The 24163-nt window shown below is 57.9% G+C and overlaps 1 protein-coding gene across 1 annotated transcript in view; it reads left to right on the top strand.

Moving 5' to 3' along the window:
- The window catches only part of RBM19 (RNA binding motif protein 19), a 127122-nt gene that overhangs the window by 86839 nt on the left and 16120 nt on the right, over positions 1 to 24163 (top strand). Inside the window, exons 22-23 of the mRNA XM_007104625.4 lie at positions 2668 to 2773; positions 15704 to 15824. Coding sequence (XP_007104687.2) covers positions 2668 to 2773; positions 15704 to 15824 — 227 coding nt within the window. The remainder of the gene's footprint in view (positions 1 to 2667; positions 2774 to 15703; positions 15825 to 24163) is intronic.

Here is a 24163-nt window from a genome sequence, read left to right as displayed (position 1 = left end):
GGTCTCTCCCTCTCTCGGTCTCTCATGCGTACACATACGGGTGAGGCCCCCAGAAATGAGCCACGGCTAAGAAGAACTGGGCAGGGGCCGTCGAGACCATCAAGGGACGGGAAGTTAGAGCCCCTGTGGTCAGAGGCAGGGGGTTTGCACCTAGCGCAGGCAGGAGGAACTGGGTCTGAGTCGGCCTCCCTTGCCCTGGGATCTCGGGCAAGTCACTGGACCCCTCGGAGCCTGCACAGCGCAATCGTCACCATCCCCCTACACGGCCTTCCTTCTTCACGCCAGACAGGGCCAAGCCTCAGAGTGAAAGCCCCGCTCCAGATAACTGAAGAGGGTGAAACATCGTGCAGCGGAGAGAGCTCCTCCGGCTTCACATCAGACACTCCCAGGTTCACACTCTGGCCCTGCCACCTACTCGCAAGAACCGCTACCTCCCTGAGCCTCAGTTTCCTCATCTGAAAATGGGGGCGGTGAGACCAATAACAATTAACATTTGTGCTCCTCGTATGTACCCCGTGGCCTGGTTCGTGGAATCCTCATCACCACCCTCTGAGCGTAGGTGTGATATCCCAGTGGTCGTGTCCCCCTTCCAGGGCTGCTGTTTCTTCGTTCCAAAACTACCCCCAGGCGTCCACTCTGAGCCAGGCCTGGGGCACCTGGCTGCAGATCCCGTGATGGGCAAGATAGCTGTGGTTTCCACTCTCGCAGAGCTGAATTCCAGCCCCAGGGGAAGGCAGAGCGTTACCCAGGCGTCCACACCGCAGCGCCCTGAAGCACCGTGGGCCCTGACCGCTGGGGGGACATCCATCCCCACCCAGAGCAGATCAGCCAAGGCTGCTCACGGAAGCCGAGGCCTGAGAGCCTGGAGGCCGGGGCAGGGGTGGAGAGGCAGGCGGAGAGACCGGCACACCCCATAGGTTGTCTGTGGCCGTGTCTGTGCAGCACTCAGCATGACCCAGACGCACAGCGGGGGCCCGGCAGGGCTTCCCTATGCACCTCAGCCTCCTCAGACCAGGTCTGAGTCCGTCAGACTCACTGTCCCCAGCGTCCCCGTGGCTCTCTGAAGAACTTGGTGCCAAAGCGCCGTTTACGTTTACCCAAAGGAGCCTGCAAGAAAATATGTGCGTCCCCTGCCCTCCGTGTCCAAGGCCAGCCTTGACAGAGGCTGCGGGGCTTCGCTGGAAAAAGAGGCAGCGTGTCTGTCGTGGGGCGTGTCGGCCTTTAGGTGGCAGAATAAAGCAGGGTTTGTGGGCAGGACTCCGCGGGGTTCTGCCACCTCACCTTCGTGCTGGTCCGCCCGCCTGCCCGGCCTCTGGGCCGCTCCAGGTGGGCCGCGAGCCTCAGCCGGGGGCTGGGATGACTGACAGGCGTCCACTGCCCTTGCTCTGCAGCCCCTCCCCTCCCCGGGAGGCTGGCCGTGGCGCCAGCAGCCCAGCGTCCGTGGCTTTGCTCCGAGAGGCGCCGGGAGGGGGGCGGAGCTGCCGCGGAGGGCCCAGGAGACGTGCACATTCATTCTGAGGCTTCATAATGCCGCATCTACACACCGTCCTGCCTCCAGAAATTGGGCTGGCAGATGCCTGGTCATGCTGGCAGGGCTGCGGGTTAACTCCACAGATTTAGCTTAGATCATTTCACGAGAGCTTACGGCCTTTACTGTGTCTTTTGCCCAATCGGTCTCTGGCCCCGAGGCATCCTGCGCCAGCGTGTGTAGGTGCGTGTGCCCGGGCGCCCGCAAGTGTGTGCAGATTTTCAAATAAAATAATACCTCTTTTCAGATGCCGCGCACATTAAATATTTATCGGCAGCAATTTGTGCGTATGTGTTTGCTAAATGGACCTGAGGATGGGCTGGGGGCGGGGGAGTGAGACAGGAAAGCAAGGGAGGCCCGATCCTTTTGTCCGGGAATTTCTCAAAGGTTTACCCAGGGGGAGAGGGGGCACTGGGGAGATGGTTGGAGGCCGTGTTTACCTGTTTGATCCCTGTTGGGTCTGGGGGACACCTGACTTTTCTCCTCCAAAGTCAGCTTTGCCTGACTTCGGCTTAGCAGATATCAAAACCCTGAGGCAGGAGGAACGGGGGTTTAGAGGGCGTGGCTGTGTGGCTTTCAAGCGCCAAGTGCTGAAGAACCATCCCAGGTCCCAGATCTGGGAGAAGGGACTCGCCCTGCTTAGTCAGATTCGTGGGGGTCCGTGGGGAGTCCGTGCTAACCCCGAGTCCGGGGCCCTGGCCTGGCCAGTGCCTCCGCAGCCCAGCCATGCGTGCAGGGGGCTGCATCCCCCTCGCTGCATATTCATTCACCCCACCCCCTCACCCCCACTCCCCCGGGCAAGGGGAGGACCGGTGTGCCTGCCCGCCCGACAGAGGGGAACGGAAAATTCTCCATCCCCGGAGGAACGGCACCCCCAGTCTGATGGTTCCCTCCCTGCCGGCGTGATGGCCAGGCCGGAGGGAGAAGCCCACCCACGCCCCCAGGACACGTGCTGGCCAGTGGGGAGCTGACACTGACACGAGTGTTCATGCACGTGGCTGTGCACACGTACCCCCCGTGTGCATCTGCGGGCACTCCTCTCTTGTAACGGGAAAGAGTTAGCGGGTGAGACTCGGTCCTGCCTCCCCCCGCCCCCCTTGCAGGCCTCGATTCTGAAACTCCCGGGTTTTTTTTCCCAGCACCTTCGGGGAGCTGAAGACAGTCCGCTTGCCGAAGAAGATGACGAGCGTCGGCACGCACAGAGGGTTCGGCTTCGTCGACTTCCTCACCAAGCAGGACGCCAAGGTGAGACCAGGGCCCCTCCCTCCCGGCCTCTCCTTTCTGGGTCCTTTGCGGGAGAAGCAGCAAGGCCTCTTCACAGACGTGGGCGCACCCCCCGCTCGCCCTTCGGGTTTTCTCTCCCCTCCTCTCCCCAGCCCTGCTAATTTGCACAACGTCCTTGGAAGAAAAGACCGTGGGCCTTGTGTTTGGAGGAAGGGGCAGTTCTGTGTCCCGGGCCGCTCCAGGTCAGACAGAAAGCGTGGGAGATGCTGTGCACGGTGTGGAGGGGAACCAGGGGACAGCGCTCGGAGAGGAGGCCGCCAGGCAGCCCAGTGGGAACCCGCGGGGACAGCTCTTTCCCCTCTTCTTCCTGCTGGTGCCTGGGGCTTCTGTTTTGTGCTGATTTCAGGTGCGCTCAGGCCAGGCAAGTGCTGCTGTGTGTGAGCACGTGTACGGAATTCCTTGGAGACAGAACCACCTTTTATTTTTGAAGCAAGGCAGCCTCTCTGGGTGTGGGCTTGGGGCAGTAGGTCCTGGGTCCTCGTCCTCCGCGGCAGCAGACAAGGGGCAGAGGCTGTGTGACTGGGGTTCTGGCTGCGTCCGTGGTTGCTGCTCTCACGGTCCCAGGTCGGGATCCTGGGGGGAGGGGGCCATGGCGCTGTCTTCGTGGGCTCCCTCCGAGAGCCTGTACCACAGGCGGCCTTCCCCCGTCCTGGCCTGTCTTCCCTTGAGGGTGCAGTAAAGCAAGGGGCACGTGTCACTAATGGCTGGGATCCCCTTCGCCTCTGAGGAGGCATCTTCAGAAAAGCAGAGTATTTGTTGGAATCACACTCTTGGCCTGCAGCAAATTGGCGTTGCCCGAGGCCCTGTGGGTGGAGCTGAAGGTGTCATCTCAGGGACACAGCTGCGGCCTTTGTGGGCCCTGGGAACACGCACAGGCAGAGAGGGTGCCCCAGGACTTCAGCAGGCCTGCCAACCACCTTTGTCTCGGCGTCTTGAACTCAAGTGCATGCTTTGTTGACACGTGGCCATGTTTGTCCAGACATCTGCGCCTCTTTCTTCTCGGCTGGCAGTCTTCCCCTCGCCTCCTGTCACGACAGGAGGACCGCAACCCCTGCGTGCAGCCGGCCCACGGCCTTGATGCTCACCAGCAAGGCAGGCACCTGCGGGGTCCCCCCCACTGGCTCAGAGAGAAGCCAGGGAACAGGCGTCCAGAGCACTGCACTTACTGCCGGCTGCTTGGCTTTCCCAGCCCTGCCCTGTGCCTCGGTTTCCTCATCTGTAAAATGGGAATGATGACAGGTCCCACGCCCACAGGGTGAAGGCAGGTGGTGACACGGGTCCTGGCACATGGTGCTCGAGACGAGTGAGCTGTTTCCTCCTCGTTCCACCAGCCCAGCTCCCTTCAGAGCCACCAGCCCTCCATCTGTGGACAGAGAAGAGAGGGGTGCAGGCAGCGCTTTCTCCACTGCGTCCGTCTAGCCCTGAGCTGCTGTGAGTGTGTAGGACCATTGTTATCTGTGTGAGACTGCGATTAGGGGAGAAATGAAGGGGGATTCACTCCCTGCCCCAAGAAACATCTCTTATTAAGGGCCAGTGCAAGGGCTAGCTGTTAGAGCACAGACTCTGCAGCCAGAATCCTAGCACTTACCTGCTATGTGACCTTGGGCAGGTGACTTACTTTCTACGTGCCTCAGTTTCCCCCCTTATAAAACGGTAATAGAATTTCCCTCACCGAATCGTTGTGGGGCTGGGATGAGATGATAGTCTTAGAACGGGATCTGGCCTCCGTGAGCTCCGTCTGTTAGCTGTGACGAGGAGGAGGGTGGTGATGGTGGTCATCTAAGAAGAAGGGAAGGAGCAGAGAGAAAAGTTGTCCACGCCCCTCCAACTAGAAGCTTCTTCCACGCGGCAGCCTCCCTCCAGAGCTTGAAGTCAGAATTAACGTGGCTCTCGGGACCCAGAGGGCTGGACCAGGCGTGGACTCCCAGCTTTGAAATTCCACCCTCCCATCACCAGGATGCAGTCAGTATAGCTTTGTTCCCTGGGGTCACTGGAACGGGGCGTGGGGGGGAGATTCTCAGGTAGCCGGGCAGTGCCAGTGACCGCTTGGCTAGCGCCTGGCACCGGGGGCCAGGCTACAAATGTTCTTTGCAAAGCCTAGCACGGCCTTCTGCTGACTTATGGAGGTGGCTCCTCCCCCTCTGTCCCTTCCATCCTGGGCTCCAGGAAGAGAAAGGGCAGCCGAGGACAGCGAGGGCTCAACCCACACCCCCTCCAGGACTGGCTCTTGCGGCCCCTCACCTCCGACAGGCGGCAGCCTGGCTCCGGCGCTGTCCCGGCCCCGCCATCCCCGCCTCTCACCGCACCCGGACGGGCCCTGCCGGCCGCTGAGCGAGCTGGTCTCCCATGAAGTCTGAGCCCACCGGGAGCGCACCTCTCCTGCCAAGATCCCTTTGCTCTTTTTGCTTCCCGGAGAAGCTGCCGTGACTTTTCCCTCTCCTTCTCCCTGTCTGTCTGAAGAACTTTATTGTCTCCCGAGTGGAACATTTAGCGCTCTCCACCGAGCCATAGAGCCGTGCGCGCTGCATATTGGTGAATAGAATTCTGAATATTGTAAATATCTGGTTAGCTCGAGGGTGGGCGTGAGTTTGAAGAGGGAAAGCAATGCTGGAAGGAGACATTGAGTTAGAAACCCCCCGGAGACCTTTTTTTCATCTCAAAAGAAGGAACTCGTGGGAATCCCAGGGCTGGTAGGGGAAACTCCAGGACCCCCAGTTTCTCAGGACAAGCGCCGCCCACCCCCAGCGGTTCTCCCTTTGAAGCACTTCAGGAGCTTGACTGAACCCTGACCGCTCGGCTCCCTCACCGAGGGCTTCACCCCCCCGCCCCGCCCCGTTTCCTGCCGTGGGTCGTCCTCCAGGAAGATAGTGGTCGGTAACTCTTGTGGCCTCAGCAGCGCTGGAACCTGGAGGTGTAAGCCTCCTGTGCCCCGGGGCCCCAGGCGGTCCTCAGAGGGGAGAAGAGGAGACAGGGAGGAAAAGATGAGGGGAGTGGACACATATTAGGGGGAGGAGGCAGGGAGGGAGTAGAGGCTGATTGTAGAACCTTGCGTCTGGAAAGCAGTGGAGAAACTAGCAGTTTCCAGGCTGGGCTGTGAACCCGGGGATGTGACTCACACAGCACAGTACTCTTTCCTGGGCATCAACCAGTCCACTTTGCCAGCTGGCTGAGGAGAGAATTAGGCACCCTGGTTGGTCCCTGGAGGCATCCGCTCAGCGCCCCCATCTCTCTTTGGGCCCCAAACACGGGTCATCTGCGTCCTCCCCGCCCCCAGGGACCCTGAGTCTTCCGACCTTGCACCATGACCCCGTGTTCCACCCCGCACAGCCTCGGGAACTCCGTCATCCATCAGGCCCCTCTGGCTCAAGCACACACCCCAAACAGGGAAGAGAATCCTAGCGCAAGGCTCCACGAAGAGCTCAGGGTAACCAGGCAACTGATGACAATAGCCAGAGGCTCCCGCGACCGGCCGAGCTGGCTTTGTGTGTGACATGTACACCGTACACGCATTGTCTCGTCCCAACCTGCAGCAGCCCCGGACTCAGCTGGAGATTTGCATAACTCCCTCCCTGGTTTCTCCAGGCGCTTGTTAAGCTTCGCGTGTGCAGGGTCCTGGGAACCAATGGGAAGCCGGAACCTGGCTCTGTTGCTGAGATGCTAAACCAGGGGTGGGACCTGGCCGTCAGCCCCTGTCACAGGCTCCGTGAGCTGGCATGTCCTCCCAACCTAGGGCGTTTCGTCAGCCCCCGATGTCCCAGGCATGACTGTCAGTCCCTCTGAAAGGGCTGCTGTTATTATTATCTAAACCTCCATGTGTGATGAGCCCACATTTCTCAAAGAACCTTCTCCCACGTGCTGGAGGGAAGCAGGGACAAAGGTCGATGAGGGCAGACAGGAAGTCCCAAATGCGGTGCTCTTCCCTGGTGGCCTGGGTCTGCGCTTGTGTGTCGGGATGTTTGTAGTGTCTCAGGCGCCACGTGGTTCTCTGGGCCCTGATGATGTTTCTGGAAGGGCAGCCTCTTGGCGTCAGTAAAAAACCATCAACTTCTAAAAGCCCATCTTTGGCAGGGACGGCGCTGGGCATTTGTACGCATCAGTGGTAGGAAGCCATTTGACAGATGGGTAAACTGAGGTTTGAAGGGATGGCGCCACTTGCCAGAGCTGGGAAACCCCGCGTGTCGATCTGGTTCCAAAGTCCACAGATTAGGACTTCCTCCCTTCATTCACGTATTCACTTAAATTGAGTGCCAGCTGCGGCCAACCGTGCGCCAGCCCCCTTCTCTGTACACCACACCCCTCACCTCTCACCCATCCCCAGCAACTCACCAATTAGGCATTTTGGAGGAAGGCCAAGAGGTTGGCCCTTAAAACATCTCTTGGGAACAAGCCCAGGATGAAATCAGCTCCTCCGGGGCCCCCAGAGGAGGAGTGGGCATTCCTTTAGGGGCCTCCAGAGCCACACACTGTCTCCTGCCAACCCTCCCAAGCCTTGGAGGCAGCAGCTTTCTACCTGGGCAGGTGACCTGGGATTCCCAACCAGCTGTGCCCGTGCCCATTGGCCAAGAGGCCACCAATAGTCATTGGGATTCCATTTAGAAGCCACCACCTCCTCTATCTTTACTTGGACTGGCTGGTCACGGAGCAAGAAGGGAAAGAAGGCAAAGAGCAGACTTGCAGCCCGGAAACCAGAACATTCTCCCCCGCCCCCAACCATGCGTGCGCCTTTAATTTCTCCCTTCCCCGAGCCCACCGAGCCTTTGTACTTTTGCAGTTGCAGCTGTTTTTATTTGCCGCCGCTGCTGTTGTTTTAAAAGGTCTATTTTCACATGGAATGTTATCCAATTAGCAGAGCAATGTGTTGGCTTAAATAAACACTTGGGGGGAGCCGGCAGTAGGGAGATGGGATGGTGGTCGGCGTTGGCAGGCAGCGCTCTTCTCTTCTCACTGGTAAACAACCGCAGCTTTAATTGGGGAGTCGTGCCAGTTAAAGTCTCCGTTCTCACTTCTCACTTTTGTATGGTGCCGGCGGAGAGGGGGGCGTGGACACAGCCCCAGGCCCACCCCAGTTGGGGTAATGCTGAGAGTTTCGCAGGGGGGTCCCATCAGGCCTCTCCGCACCCATGGCCTTCACCCTGCAGATTCCGCTGAAACAAGACCGGTGGTGGGAAGAGGTGACGATGAGCAAGGCAGAGCTTCTTAAGGCAGGGACAGCTGCCTCCTCGCTGGGTGCCCAGCCGCGGTGCAGGCGCCATAGATGGGCGAGCGCCATCAGACTAGCGATGGGTGGTGTGCACTCCGCACACACACACACACACACGTTTGCTTATCTGAGTGCAAGGAGGGCATAGAGTACAGCCTCCCCGGGGGCCCCGAGGGTGTGCAGCCGGGGTCTGAAGGGGACACGGCCCCATGGAAATGACGACTCCGTGGGCTGTGTCCTCCCTAGACAGCCCACGTTCTAGAAGGGCAGGGCGGGACAGTGGTTAGCAGCGTGGCCCGTGGAGTCAGAGCCGCCTCCTTCCATCTGCGTGAACGTGGGCAAGGGGCTTCGTGTCCCCACACCCCAGGCTGCTCGTGCCTGCAACCGGAAATGGTCTGCGTCTTGAGGCAGCCACGAAGATTAAGTGCAAAGCTGCGTGCCGAGCCCTCACCACAGGCCGTGGCACAGGGCGCCAAAGGAGCAGAGGCGGCGGAGTGTCCCAGGCCCCGCGGGGCAGGGGCGCTGTGCTTTGAAGCCGAGGTGTCAGTTGCTTTTTGTCTCCTGAAATGTTAACTGGACACAAATCCAGGAATTGGGGTGCTATCCCCACTTGTCTGTGTTAGGTGTGTGCACTCGTGCTTGTGTTTTTTTGTTTGTTTGTTTGTGCTTGTGTTTTAATTGCAGGTTTTGCCTAGTTCCTGTCGTCAGGGCCCAGGGGTAAAGGAAAACGTGTTTGAATCCTGAGCCTTTCATTTCAAGGCATAGATTCGGGCTCAGCCGACACCTTTCTGGGCTGACAACCCGGGATCAGGACAGGCCACCGTCCTCGGGCTAGCAGATGTGCACCCCTCATCGCTGGGGTACGAGCAGCCCCGCCGCGGTGTGCCCATCTGCTGGCTGTATCCCTCTGTCCCTCTGCGCGCCCTGAGGCCTGCCCCGCCCCCGGGGCGGGCGGGGAGCCGTGCCACGGCCACGGAGCTCCACTGCTCTGAGGAGGCCTCAGGATCAGATGTCCTCGATTCAGATTTATTCGGCGATCAGGACCAGTTCCCCAGGAAAGGTAACCAGCCCAGCTGAGCTGGACAGCCTTCCTCCCTCCCAGCAGCACTAAGTAATCATCATTTTAAAACGTAACTGCAGGGGCTTCCCTGGCGGTCCAGTGGTTAGCGCTCCACCCTTTCACTGCCAAGGGCCCGGGTTCAATCCCTGGTCAGGGAACTAAGATCCCACAAGACGTGCAGTGCAGCCAAAAAAATAAACACATAACCTAAACTACCAAGGGCAACGTCACGGGTCCCGGGAACCAGCCCCTTGCCCACGTGCCGGGCGCTGGGTTAAATGAATAGTCCTCATCTTACGTCTTCTCAGCACCAAGAAGGTTGAAGCACCTCCACTTTGTAGCTGAGAAAGTGAACACTCAAAAGTTTCTCTCCAGATCAAAGCCAGAAAGCACAAGACCGTGCTTTGCGACTCCCTGTGGAGCCCAAGGCCATTACTGGGCCCCACGGCCTCATTGCCTTGTCACTTCTGGCCCTCGGCTACCTGGGTTGGCCCTCTTTTCCTAGCGGCTCTTTTCTCTCTCCCCGAGGTCAGAGGTGGTGCGTCACCGTCCTGTCCCCTAGTTTAGTCCCCTCATTTTGGCCCATAGTAGGTCCTCCAGGGATGTTGAGTTGAATTGGATTGAGCTGAGTGGATGGATGGGTGCAAGGAAAAGACGTCTATTCATCTGAAAGATTTTAGACACCACAGCCCAGAAAACGAGTCCCTGGGTGTTTCTCTTAGAAGCTTGCCCTCAGCTCCACGGCATCGTAAGTCGGAGGGGCCCAAGGTGCTGAGTGGAGGCCCACCGTTGAAGTTAGCAGTATTGTGCAAAGAGCCCCGCTTTCTCTGGGGACCAGCTCTTCCCCAGTGGAGGCCAGAGGTAGCTGGAAGATTTGCTGGGAGCTCACTTACAGGGGTCCGGGAGCATTGGTACAGGGACAGAAGTGATCTCCCCCTCAGAGCGCAGGATGCTGTCCACAAGGAGATGATACAAAACATCCCAGGGCAGCAGACTGTCCTCCCAGAAATCGTAGGCCCCTGTTTTTCAACCCCCTTGGCAGAGAAGGAGCCGAGCCCCCAGCAGGCCCAGCTGGGCCGCCGCCCCCATTCCCTGGGCTTGGCTGCTGTGCTCTGAGCCACGTGGTCGTTCTTGGCCATGCTTCCTCCAGGATTCAGGGGCACAGATGGTTTGGGACAGGTTGGCGTCGTCCGTGCTCAGGTGGATTTGGCATCTGCCGAGAGATGCAGCCCTCCCACTCGGCGAGAGACAGCAGAGGGGCTGAGAGATGCCCTGGACGTCTCAGGACAGGAGGCCTGGCCTCAGCCCGGCCCGGGAACCATGGCCCTTGGGACGGGAGTCCTGCCAAGGGCATCAAATGGGCTTTTGTTGCCAGGAGGCAGAAGCCCTTCTTCCAGGGAGAGCTGCAGAAAGGTCAGGCCCGGCACTGAGCCGGCAGCCTTCCAGTGCCTTCCCTGTTCTGGAAGGGTGGCTGCCAGGCCTGGTCACAGTCTAGGCGGCACTGGAGGCCAGGGCTCTCGGTGCTCACAGTTGGTGGCTTAGGTCAGAGGAGATGAAAGAGGTGTGTTTCCAAGACAGCTGAGGCAGAGAACCAGGTGATGGGGCAGCTCCAGACTCCGGCTAGAGCTGCTCAGAGCAGTCCTCGTCGGGCCTCACGTTGTCTAAGACCTGCTCTCGGAAGGGGGCAGTCCATCTGTCCCGGGTCAAGGCAAAGGGACTTCAGGCGACCATCTGTGTCAGCAAACAGAACCTAACCCCAGATGGTTCAAGTGAAGAGAGACTCATGGAGGGGTAAGAAGGGCTCGGGGGGGCTCGCCAGGGATGTGACCCAACCCCACCAGGGCCAGTGGCCGTGGCAGCTGTCACCACCTTAGGCTCAGGGACCTTGAAGGGACAGGTGAGAGCCTGAGCTGTCAAGGAGGGGCCACCGGCGGGAGCTGTGGTCCTGGAGGGAGGGATCCAGGGAGAAAGTCCTCGACCTCTCTGCCCCTCCCTCCAGCCTCTCACGGGCGCCTCCCATGTGCTCGTCCTAAATGGAACCCAAGGCCAGCGAGCCCTGGTTATGCCCTCCAGGGGAGTCAGCTCTGAAAGCCCGGAGAGGGGGTACAGGGGAGGATCAGGAATAACCAGCACGGGCCCATCGGATGATGAAGGAAGTGGCCCCGAAGTGGCCGGGGTCGGGGGGCCTCGTCTTCTACAGCATCCACCTCTTTGCCAAACCAGTGCACCCTTAGAGTTCCGTTCTAGACCTTCAGGCTTCGGCAGTGACCCAGCTGGGCGATCGGGTGTTAGTGGCACAGGTGACTCTTCCCATCCCAAGGTCCCAAAGTCACGCATGTTGGGAGCGGGGCCTCCTGTCCGTCTGTGTGCCGCACCCAGGACTGTGTATGTGTCAGCTCTTGTCCTAACCAAAGGCAGAGCCTCCCACTTGTACAGGACAGGACAGTCGTGGGCGAGATGTGCTCCTTTCCCTGCTGCCCTCATGGGCTGAATTTCAGGGGTTGGAGGAGGCAACCAACCAACATCTGCATGGTTCGCCCTGCAGATATTTAACGAGCACGCTCTGTCCCGAGCTCTGTGCCAAGGGTAGCCAGGATAGAGGCCTCCCTCCGAGGTTCAAGGTCGAGCCAGGGAGCCCGGCACACAAGCAGGCGTTAACGGGGCAGGTGTTCTTAAGGAGGCTGGGGGCGCAGGGCACGCAGAGGGCACCTGGCTGCAGTCTGTACGAGGGGAGCCCTTCCGAGGCTGAGGGGGATGTTACGAAGGCCCAGGGATAGAACCCATAGAGGCTGAAAGGAAAAGTAAGGAGGAACTTGACCTGCATACCAACCTTGGCCTCAGTTTTCCTTTCCTTGAAATGAGAGAATGATGTCTGTTCTCATGAGTAGGTTGAGGTCAAGTGCTTAGAGTTCTCTGGAACCCAGGGCATCTCTAATCCGTGGTATGAAGGCCCTTGGATGGCAAGGGAGGAACACAGGCAACAGAAGCAGTATTCGGAAAGAAGCAAAGGGCTGGGAACAGCTAACTTTCCACTTGCTGCACTGCAGCGCCCGGCGCTCCGCGGAACCCCGGGCACCCCGAGATGACCACAGCCCTAGAGCGGGGGTTCGGGTAGTCTCTGTCTGGGGAGAAGGTGGTGTGCGTTTCGGTGGAGTCTAGTGTAGGCACAAGAGACCTGGGGGGAAGCTGCTAGAGGAGAGCAGGCCAGAGAGGCCGGGGCTGTGCCTGGAACCTTCCCCTGCACTGGCCCGAAAGCCCCAAGGCCCTGGGGATGTCTCCCCGTCACCCTCCCCGGGCCTCACATATAACAGGCTCTTTGCATGAAGCACAATTACTCGGAATTATCCAAGGCCACTTTTAGCCAGGAATCGCTGTCCTCCTGCCTGTGACAGTTGGGCTTCACCACATTCCAACCTCTAGGGCTGGAAACACAACCTGGTTTCCTATTAACCTGAGGGGACTAGAACCGGGAAGGGTGATTCTGCTATTTGTGGAGATTCACACGTTGTCCTCTAACCTCAAATACAAAAGAGCTTTTGTACCCTACTTACCATTCTTCCTGCTCTTTGGCGTGATAATGGGAAGTTGAGGGCATACATCGTAATAATAACAACGGCCAACATTTAGGTGAGAATTACCATGTTCCGGGAAGTGTGGCGTCAGACTTAATAGTTCATTGAATCTGCGCATCCGTTCTTTGCTGCTACCTCTCATTTTACACGCGGGGAATCTCAAGCTCAGAGAGGTTAAGCAGCTTGCCCGAGATCACACAGCTTGTAAGTGATGAAGCAGGGATTTGAACCATAGTAGCCCAGGTCCAGAGCCCCCAGTCTTAATTGCCGTGCCCCCTCACCTCTTAGAGTGAAAAGCCCTTCCAAAGAGGAGATGAGAATTTGCAAGGGGTGATGTCAGAGAGAGGCTGGGAGAGGGAATTTTTAGCAACTCCTATAAGGAACAGAGACCGCTCCAGGCTTTGTGTGGCACAGGACTGGAGAGTGGGTTTCCAAGGGTAAGAAAGAAACACAGATGTGACGGCTGGAGTTGGGGCATCTCGCCTGGACTCACCTGCCAGGCTCCAGTACCCCCTTGTTCTGACTCTGACTTAGTTCCTACCAGATGCCACCTCTTGGCCGCCCCCATCCGAACGTGTCCCCGGAACCGCAGCTCCTCAGGGACCCTGGCACCAGGATGGAGTACCCGCCATGCCAGACTCCCGACCAATTTCACTCCCCCCTCTTAAAACCCCAGCTCCCCCAATCAGGCTGTTTCTCTGCCTCACCAGCTGAGAACACGTGTGTTTTAAAGCTCTGAACGGGCCATTTCGGCTTGGAGTCCAGATGCATTTTTATATCCGCATGGAAAAAAAAAAATGCAGAGGCTCTGCTGGCAGTCAGAAAGAGTTTTTTAAATTAACGTTTTAAAAAAAAAACAAAGGAAAGAAAAAGTTTCCTGCACCTGGCCTTTCTCAGAAAAGCACGAAGGAGAACAAAGGCATTTCTTTAATTTGGGCCCATGTCTAATTTTTAAAAGACGCATGTCCCACCCACCTCGCACCGGTGCTTTTCAGATGCAGCCGTCTATATCAAATACCTGCTCTCTGCCACCCTCGGGGCTGATGGTGTGTAAGTCTCACAGTTAGCCCCATTTTACAGGTGAGGAAACTGAAGCTCATGGGGGGGCATTTGGCTTACCCAAGGTCACTGTTGCCTTCCTAGGCTGCTGTAAGAGACTGCGTGGCTTAAAACAACAGAAATGTCTTCTCTCACAGCTCTAGAGGCCAAAAGTCCAAGATCAGCTTGTCAGCAGTGTTGGTTCCTTCTCAGGGAAAATCTATTCCATGCCCCTCTCCTAGCTTCCGGTGACAGCCTTCATTCCCTGGCTGTGGATATCACTCCAGCCTCCTTCGTCACGTGCGTTCACCCTGTCTGTGTCTTCACATGGCCGTCTCTTGTAAGGACACCAGTCACACTGGATCAGGGGCCCACCGTACTCCAGGATGTCCTCGTCTTAATTTAACTGCATCTGCAAAGACCCTGTTTGCAGATAAGGTCACAACCTGGGGTGCCAGGTTAGGATTTCCACATCTCTTCTTTTGGGGGACCCAGTCCAACCTCTAACAGTCACAGTGCAGATGAGGCCAGAGAGGGGCTGGTTCCAATCCAGACCCCTGGTTATACACTGCCTCTTCACAGCATCAAAGAAGCAAGAGGGACAAGCCGCATGGCGCCTCTTCTCATAGCAGATGGCGCTGCCTGCAACCCAGAAGCAGAGACCAAGACGCCACCACCGGCCACTGCGGCTCCCTGGCGCTGACATCGCCTCGGAGCCCACCCCTTCGGCCTGGCACTAACTCGAGGCCTCTGTGCCGAGAGAAATTGCACATGTCTGTGGTGGCAACACCACCTTCACGAGAACTAACACCTATTGAGCACTTACTTGTGCACCCCCAGAGTGTTCTGGGCACTCTGCATGTTAACTCTTTGTCGTCTTCTGTAGAACCCTAGAGGATAGTGCCCTTAACGTTCCCATTTTACAGATGAGGAAACTGAGGCCAGGGAGATTCATTTCACTTGCCCAAGGCCTTGAAGCTAGGAAGTGCAGGACCTGCCCTGCCCGGGCAGGGTGGCCTCAGAGCCCAAGCTCCTGGCTACCAAGTGCAGTGGCCTCTGTGTACCTCAGGGGTGTTTTGGGAAGAGCCCCAGCACAGAGCCAGTTTAGCTCTAGACCTGGTGATGTTTAAGAGGGAACTCACTGGTGCCGTATGAATCCATCTGTAGGAAGTGTCCAGAATAGGCAAATCCACAGAGACAGAAAGTAGACTAGTGCTTGCTGGGGGGCAGGGGGGATAGGGAGTGGCTGCAAATGGGTACAGGGTTTCTTTTGCAGTGAAGACGATGAAAATGTTCTAAAATAGGTATGGTGGTGGTCACACGACTCTATGAATAGACTAAAAGCCATTGAATTGTAGACGGGTGACTTCTGTGATAGTGACTTGTACGTATGGTGAGTTATATCCCAATAAAGCTGTTACAAAACAAAAGTCAAAAAGAGGGAAGTAGCAGAGTGCGGGGGGGAGGTCGGGAAAAGCATGTGCAGGTCCCAGGCCGCTGAGCCCGGTGCGGAAGCCAGTGGCTGGGGGGCCACGGCAGTGCGGTGGCCAGGGGAGCCTCAGCAGAGGGCAGCAGAGAGAGATGGGGGACGGAATCCCCAGGACCGGCGGAGGACGGTGCCGTCCAGTGACAGTGAAGGGCCCGTGTGGTTGTCATCGAGCGGCCGGATGGGCTCGGCTTCCTCAGAGGCACTGCCCCTGGCAGCCGGGTGGGAGGCCAGCCGTCTAATGGGGTCGCCGTCCCCAGACGGGATGGAACACGGGAGGTAAGCCGACTGCCCGGCCCAGGCACCAGTCACAGCCCAGACGGCGGATGTACTGAGCGCACGGCCACTCGCAGCACTGTCCCCGGGCACGTAACCCACTAACGGAATAGAAGTGCCATCAGCTCCCGACAGCCGCCCCAGGAAGCAGGTGTCGCGGGGCCAGAGCTGGCCTTTAGGCTTGCGGTGCCGGCGGGTGGGAGACCGGGCTGTAGCGTCTGCCGGTGGGTCTTTGCTCACGCGCTGTGTTTCGTTCCAGAGGGCCTTCAACGCCCTGTGTCACAGCACCCACTTGTACGGCCGGAGGCTGGTGCTGGAGTGGGCCGACTCCGAGGTGAGCCTGCAGGCCCTGCGGCGGAAGACGGCCGAGCACTTCCACGGTAAGAGAACTGGCGTCCTCCGGCCGGGCTGCGGGGGCCAGGTTCCTGGTCCTCCCTCCGTCTCCTTCACATCCACCCTCCGCCATCCGTACGCTTCTCTGTGCCAGTGGGAGGTGCTGACCCGAGTGGGTGGCACTGGTGGCCCGCATACCCTTTTGGTTTCCCAGTCAAGTCAGGTCACTGGGAGGCCTGGCAGGAAATCGGGGAGAGGAATAGCCTGGGTCAGGGTGGTTATCCACCCCCCGCCCCCCCCCACACTTCCTGCCTGGCTGCTGCCGGCTGGCTGTCATGGCCACCAGAGGCCACAGCTCACATCCAGTGGCTCTCTGCACCCAGCACTCTCTGTCCAGGGTCCGGTGGCTGACCCAGGGACCACTTGCCCCGATTTCCCTGCGCCTGCTCCGTGTTTACTGGACCCTCCTCGGTTATCCAGTTTGAGCGCCTTCCGCTTCCTGCCCGGGCCCCGATGGTCACAGGACCTAGCTCCACCTCTTATACACCTTGGTGGCGTCACACAGCCTCGCCAGTAATGCAGTCCATCCCCAGAAAATACTTAGCCCCTGCCATGTCCCAGTGCGAGGAGTGCAGCGGTGACCTCGGGGGGCTTTGGGTCCAGGTGGGAGGGGCTAGGTCCAGAAAGGCTTCCCCGCAGAGGTGACGTTTGTGCCCACAGGAGGGTTGCCCAGGGTTGGCGTGAGTGTGACACATCGAGAAACGGGGCGGCCAGTGTGGCTGGAGAGGGCAGCCAGAGGCCTCACACGGGCCTCGCCTTCTCTAGCACATTGTCTAGAAACAGCGTGGAAGCCCTTTGACTCTAGTTCCACCTGCCAAACCCTTCAGAACACACCCCCGTGTGCCCACCCCAGTGGCCTTTCCTGTCTCATCTTTCCCCACCACGCCTCCCGTGGAGGTCGCTGTCTCCCAACGCCAGGCAGGACTCTGTGTCTTTGCATATGCCGTTCGCTCTTCCCAGAATGCCTTGCCTCTCAGTTTGGTTTTCCTTTCTTTTTTTCCAACCTGGCAAGTGCCTATCCAGCCTTTAAGGCCCAGCTCAAATGACACCTCCTCCAAGAAGCCTTCCCTTTCCCCACCCCCCACCCCCAGGTATCAGTAATGGCTCCGTCCTCTGCTCTCCCACCTGTGTTCCTAAAACTCCTTGCCACGTCGTCATGTATTTCTTTTTTTTTTTTTTTAATTTTATTTATTTATTTGGTTGCACCAGGTCTTAGTTGCGGCAGGCGGGCTCCTCAGTTGCGGCGTGCACGTGGGATCTAGCTCCCTGACCAGAGATCGAACCTGGGCCCCCTGTATTGGGAGCGTGGAGTCTTACCCACTGCTCCACCAGGGAAGTCCCCGTCCTGTATTTCTTAACGATTCTTCTCCTCGCTGGACTGGCGCCTCCCCCAGGGTGGAGAGTGTGCCGTCGTGTGCCGTCATGTCACCTCTGTCACTGATTGGTTCAACTCCGGGCCCCCGTGCCAGCCTGGGCCAGTCCGAGGCTGGGGAATACATAAGCAAAGGCAAACGAGAAAGCGGAGCCATCAGGGCTAAGTACACAGTCGCAAGCACACAACTCAATAAGTCCCCAAATCCTGCCGTGCGGGAGGAGAGCCTATCCTTATCGACAGCCATTGACGGGCCTAAATGCACCCATCGGCAAATGTTTGTGTAAGGGACTCTCCCGCCCCCCCGCCCCCCGCCCACCCACCCCGCGGGGGAGTGCAGACTCAGCAGTCCTGCCCTGCATTGGAGAGCAGCCCCCTTCAATAAACTGAGCTCCAAAGACAGCATTTACTGCCTTACTTACCCCAGCAGAAAGCCTCGGCTGGAGGCGTTTCTGTGGGATTGGCTATCTCCTGCTATCAGCTGCAGGCCGAGGCCCAGACTGGGGCAGATACAATAATAATATCAGGAAAGACAGCAGGTTATTTGCATACATCTTCCCATTAATGCCCCAACAGCCCTGTGAGGTGGGCCTGATTAGCCCCCTTTTGCGGATGACAGAACTGAGACCAGCCGAGCACTAAAGGGACTCATGAAAGCTACTGTTTATTAAGGGCTTCCTCTGTGCCGGGCCGTCCTCTGTATGTGACACGCGTTGTCTCTTTCATCCTCGCGGCAACCCTTCCAGCCATGGGCACGGTTGTCTACGTTTAACAGAGCAAGAGGTTCAGCCGTGTGCCCAAGACATGAGAAAGCCTAGAAAGTGCACAGCTGAGATTTGAACTCTAGACCAGCTCTAGAGCCCTCCGCCTCACCGTGCCACAACCGCACGCATGGCATATACTAGCAGATGCCACTTGTAAAAGCCTTGGGCCTTCGTTAGCTCTAGGGGGTGGGTGTGTTTACCACACGGCTTCCTTCCTCCTGACTCATCCAGACCCTGAACCCAGAATGTACAGGGTCCCTTCCAGAAATGGAGGGAATGAATACCAAATCATAGTGAGAAACATAGGTGGCCCTTTAGAATTGACACCCTGCGATGTGCGTGTTACCTTGTCCCCGTTTACAGATGAGGAAACCGAGGTGCAGAGGTGAGAAAAGGCCCCACCAAGGCCAGCGCTGGGCGTCAGAGCCCAGCCACGTGTGTGCACTTCTTTTGAGTCCCCTTGAGGGGACATTCCCCCCCTCCCCCAGGTTCTGGAAGGGGCCCCCGGCTCTGAGCTAACCAAGTGTGCAGAAAGGGAGCCCTGAGAGACCCTCCCCAGCACCGCGGGTGGATGTCAGGGTCCCAGCAGGGAACAGAGCTCACCCCAAGCCTGCCATGCAGAGGTGGGGGCAGGGTGCAGAGGTGAAGGGGCAGCAGGAGGAAGTGGTGCCCCTGGGGTCCAGGGAGAGCAGGGGCCTTGGGGATGGCCAGCTGGCCCCCAAGTTTGGAGGGTTGCAGCCAGTGCCAGGGCCCCGAACCAAAGCAGGGAGGGAGCCAGGCAAGATCTGCCTGCTTCCCCCTCGCCCCCCTCTCCGCTCTGCTCTCCTCCCGGCTCTCGCGTTGGCCCATCCGTCAGCCAGAGGGCCAGGCTCCCCAGTGACGACTCCTTCCAGGGGACGGAGTAGGACAGGGGAGGGATTGGCAGCACCAAACAGAATATCCAGCATCTGTGGTGACCCACAAAGGTCGGGGCATAGGGCGGAGGTCGGGGTGGGGGGGTGTTTTCTGGAGGGCAGGACCAGCAGTGCCTGGCTTGGCGGGAGATGTGTTCCGTCCAGAAGGGTCACTGGCATACATGGCCAAGTGTCAGACCTCTAGCTGGCCTCACCTGTCTGGGGCGTGAAAAGGCAGCAAAGAGGTAGCCTGAAAGTTCGGGGCCCGAAGAGTCTGAAACAATTACCTATCATATTTATACAGCACTCTTTCCAAACAAATATATGATAGTCCTGAGAAAACAAAAGGACGCTATCCAGAGCGCAGCAAGATATGAGACGGGGATTTTTAACCCAGAATCCATGAAACCTTGTCTTCATGGGCCGTAGTCTAGGGCTGGCCTCAGAGGGGCTGCGAACACCCAGAAACGTTGTTATCTGGTATGTGCGTGTACGTGCGTGTTTACCTCTCTGGCAAGAGGATCTTTGTTGTCATCAGATTTTCGATCAAGTCATGGTCCCCAAAAAGTTGGTTTTAGGAGGAAGAGCATCAGCTTTGGAATCATCAAGTCCTGGATTCTGTAGCCTCCCAGCTGAGTGTCCCAGGACAAGTCACTGTGCCCCTGGGGCTTCTGTTTCCCATTTTACAAATGGGGATACAAGGGTACTGCCTTATGGAGTACTGGTGAAGATGATCAGGGCAATAACAAGAGCAGCACCAGCTGCCCTTTTTTTTTTTTTTTTTTTTTTTACCCACACAACACCCCTAGGAGGTAGATGCCCTTAATCACCCCGTTTTACAGATGAAGGGACTGAGGCACGCAGAGATAAAGTAGCTTACCCAGGATCCCACAGGCAGTAAGTGGTAGAAGCAGGGATGGAACTCGGACAGTCCGGCTACAGCGTTCCATCCTTGGGGTGACTGCTCCCTGCATCCTTCCCAAGTAAGCAGGACACCGCGGGGGGAAACACGGTAGACGAGTCGGCTGAGAACAGGGGCTCTGGAAATGTCAGCCCTCTTACCCACCCATCCCATTGTCTGCTTGATGTCTTTGGAAACGGGGTACCCACGGCAGCCCTGAGTACTCAGAATAGAGCTGCTGGCCTCCTGCCCTCCGGACCGGACCCTTTCCCCTGCTCTGCCCCTTCCCTGTGGTGAAAAATAACCAGCTTGTTTGTGTTGCAATCCACGTTGTTCAGAGCGTCCAGGGCCCCGACAGACTCCGAGGGCAGGTGGGATCCATGCCCAGTTCCCTCCCCCAGCCCTGATCTGTGCCAGGAAGGCACTCAGAACTCAGGTGGAGGCCCCGAGCCCCATTTGCCCAGCCTGAGCGCCGAGGCCACGACAAAGGGCTCCCTGCGGAAGGTGGGCCTCGGAATGAACGGCAGGCGTCTTAACCATCGGGCGGGACCCAGCAGGAAGCTTGCTGGTGACACCGTGGCCTCTGAGCTGCCCTCGGGGGACAGAGCGGGGGTGGCCAGAGAAATCGAGAGAAGCTTTGGCCCTACTGTGGCCGGTACAGTGAGAGTTCACCTCTGCCTCTGGGATCCTGCTCCCCTGGGGGAGGCTGGGGGGATGGGGTGCTGGTGGGCCGAGAGCTGCCCAGGCCCTGTGACCAGCCCTTCTCTCCTCCACTGGTCCCCGACAAGCCTCGGTCAAGGCACACAGCTCCATGTGCAGTTCAGGCCAGGTAACACTAATTGCTATTATTATTACCATGACAACTTTCATCCGTTAAGCCTCACTCCACGCCAGGTACTGTCTATGGGCTTTCACAGGTATTAATCCTGCGGAATCCTGGGAGGTAAGTACCGTCGTTATCCTCAGTTTCACAGACGAGAAAATTGAGGCACAGAGAGGGCAGATGATTTCCCCAGGGGCGCCCAGCTACTAGTGGCCGAGTCAGGAGTCCGACCTGGGCTTTTAGCCATCCTGCTGGCTTCATATGAGCAGCCGTGCACCTCTGCCCCTTAACGTTTCACCCCAGTGTGCGTCCTCGTGTCCGTTCTGTTACCTCAGGTAAGTCACTCGGCCTCCGCTTTGTCGTCTGTACAGTGGGACTAGGGTGCCTACCTCATAGGGGAATTGGGGGGCTTACAGGAGATGATGCCTCTAAAGCTCTCAGTGCACAGTGAGAAAGCAGCAAGTGTTACTTATCCTCCCCTCCCCTGCAAGGCGCTAATGCTTCTTCCTTCTCTGGGCCACCGAGAACACTCCCTCTTTTCCTTGCATTCCGGTGGAGCCAGGCCGAGGGAGGATGCTCTCTGGGTGGAGGAGTGAGACATAAAGAACCCCAGTTTTTAGAAGCCCGGACAGTAAGGAACGTGTGAGAGAGAGAGGGAGGGAGGGAGGGAGGGAGAATGAATGAGAATGAATAGCCCATCACCTGGGCAGTGCCCAGGACGGTATGTTTGCATCTGTAGATGCCACCTGTCCCCGCGCCTGGCACGTGGTAGGCTCTTAATGAGTACACAGTAACAACGAGGAGGAGGAGGATTCCTCGCTGGTAAAAGTACATGATGTCTTGCTTTCCGATGCGGCTGTGGGAACTGAACACGCTCAGCACCCAGTCTGGACGTCGACACTTATCTAGGCTCCCTATCCGCAGCCAAAAAAGCTCTTTTCAAAGCCCCCCTCCCGGCACCCCCTCCCCAAGCAGGAGGGTCTTCATTTCACCCACTGTCCCTGTATCATGGCAGGGCAGGGCATTAGATATTCCCTTGCAAGTTGATGCTTACGAAATACCCATCAAATGAAACAGCCGAGGGCAGCTCTTTGAAAGTTGTTCAAAAAGCTGCCCTGGATAGGCAAAGCCCTTGACCCCCAGACAGCGGTGCCTGGGCCAAGGGAAGAGCAAGATGGCCCTCTTCCGCAAGGCCGCCCTCCCCTCTCCCCTGTCCTCTCCCTGCCTTCCTTTCCGGCCCCTGGAATCAGCCTTCTCAGCTGCAGCCCGGCAGCCCCCGGCAGGTGCAGTACCGTTCTTCAGTGCCTCAGTGCGGGCGGGTGAAAAGAGAGAGCACAGAGGGAAGAAAGAGGAAAGTCGGCCACTGGCTGTGTCCTTTTCTTCCCGAGCGTGTTACAAACCAGCAGGGTCGCGGCATCGAGAAGCTTTCAGGGCCCCGGCAGGCCGCAGTACCTGCGAGCGCCGCCGACAGAATATAATGGTACGGAAGCAACCTGCCCGCACAGCCCTCCGTTTTCCAGTGGGCACAGCCAGGGAGGCCTGGGCAAACAGGCTTTTATTGGGCCGGGAGCATGGCTCTGCTTCCCGGCGTTGTCTTATTCCAGCTGGGAGGACTGATGGGCTGTGGTTAGCGGCTGCACCTTTCACCTCCGGAGCCGGGAGCGCAGACATGACCCGCATGGCAAGTGGCTGGCAGCGCCGCCATCGCCCGCCTGCCCGCCCGCCCCCACCCTCAGCCGAACCAGGCCAGCCTGGGATGCGAGATCTGCCATCTTCAGGCCCAGACGATGGGCGCCTGTCCCATCAGTCACTGGCCTCCAGCACGGTGGCCCTCCTAGCCAGGAAGGAGGGAGCCCGACTCCTGGGGCCCTTGCCCCGTCGGCCTGGCCCCCCAGCCCCCCGTGATTCAGATCTCAGCCAAAGTGTCAGAGATTCTGCTTTTCCCCGAAAGTTCCCTTGTGGTACCGCGAACCTCGTCTCCCTTGAACTTTGTGTTCACGTGTGTGGTGGTTTCACCCCCCTACTCCCCGAGAGGCTTTATCCTCCAGGGGACAAGGCCCTCTCCACGTGCACTGCCTTGGCCCTGCATCTAGCACAGAGTAGTTGCTCACTCACAATCGGTGGGGTGAATAAACGAACAGAGGTAAAAGTCCTGATCGTCAGAAGGGCCTGTTCTAATGGAGCGTCTAATATGTACTGGGCCCTGCAAGAGGAGCCCTGCGTGGTGTGCAGCCAGGTGGCCCTAACCTTGACCCTCGAAACACCACGGGTCTGAAAGAGGCAATTGCGTGCCTTCTTTTTAAAGATGAAGTCAGGAGAAAAAGAAAACCGGAGAGAGCTTGGTCGAGGACATGCTGTGTGCAGGGGACATGGCCAGGTGGTTTCATACACTCATTTTAGCCTTGCAGCTCCTGAGAAGAGGTGCTGTTCCCATTTTTTCTGAGGTGCAAACTGAGCCCCAGATGGGTCTAGTAACTTGCCTGAGGGCACACAGCTTTGCGTACTACAGAACAGCTCACCGTATTATCCCCCCTTTTATTGGATCTGGGCTCCACAGTCCAGGTAGGGCCGTGGTTACAAACTACAGCCCCACAGCCAGATTCAGCCTGCAGCCTACTTTTGTAAATAAAGCTTTTGGGGGGAACACAGCCATGTCCATTTTCCACGTAGCGTCTCTAGCTGCGTCTTCGCACTTGTGACAGAGACCCTGTGGCCCGCAAAGCCCTAAAATATTTACTGTCTCCCCTTTTACGGAAAAAGTTTACAGCCCCTAGGGCTTGTGAGATGGCTGCCCTTCTTTTGTCTAAAGCCACGGGTGGCTAATTCCTCCCACATAACCCCCCTTTCTCAGAGCCCGTACAATTCTAGAGGCATCATAACCCCACCCGCATCCTCCCAGCTAGAGTCCTCTGCTTAAGAATCCCTGGCTTGGGCTTCCCTGGTGGTGCAGTGGTTAAGAATCCGCCTGCCAATGCAGGGGACACGGGTTCGAGCCCTGGTCTGGGAAGATCCCACATGCCGCGGAGCAACTAAGCCTGTACGCCACAACTACTGAGCCTGCGCTCTAGAGCCCACGAGCCACAACTACTGAGCCCGCGTGCCACAACTACTGAAGCCCTGTGCCTAGACCCCGTGCTCCACAACAAGAGAAGCCACCACAACGAGAAGCCCATGCACCGCAATGAAGAATAGCCCCTGCTCGCCGCAACTAGAGAAAGCCCACGCGCGGCAACGAAGACCCAATGCAGTCAAAAATAAATAAATACATTTATTTTTAAAAAAAGAATCCCCAGCTCTTCCTGGAACAGAGGCTGCAGTGCCTTGCTTCCCACTTCATTCATTCACTCACTCAATTCTCCATTGATCATCTAATTATCCAGCCTTACTCAGTACTGAGGACAAAGCAGCAAACAAAAGAGAAGGTGCCTGCCCTCATGGAGCTAGTATTTGAGTGGGAGAGATGAATGATTTTTAAAAGGGGCGGGGGGGCTTCCCTGGTGGCGCAGTGGTTGAGAGTCCGCTTGCCGATGCAGGGGACACGGGTTCGTGCCCCGGTCCGGGAAGATCCCACAT

The sequence above is a fragment of the Physeter macrocephalus genome, chromosome 19, assembly GCF_002837175.3.
Source record: "Physeter macrocephalus isolate SW-GA chromosome 19, ASM283717v5, whole genome shotgun sequence".
In the NCBI taxonomy this organism is placed as follows: Eukaryota; Metazoa; Chordata; class Mammalia; order Artiodactyla; family Physeteridae; genus Physeter; species Physeter macrocephalus.
Note: the sequence above shows the minus strand (reverse complement) of the source record. Positions and strands in the feature narration are given on the sequence as shown.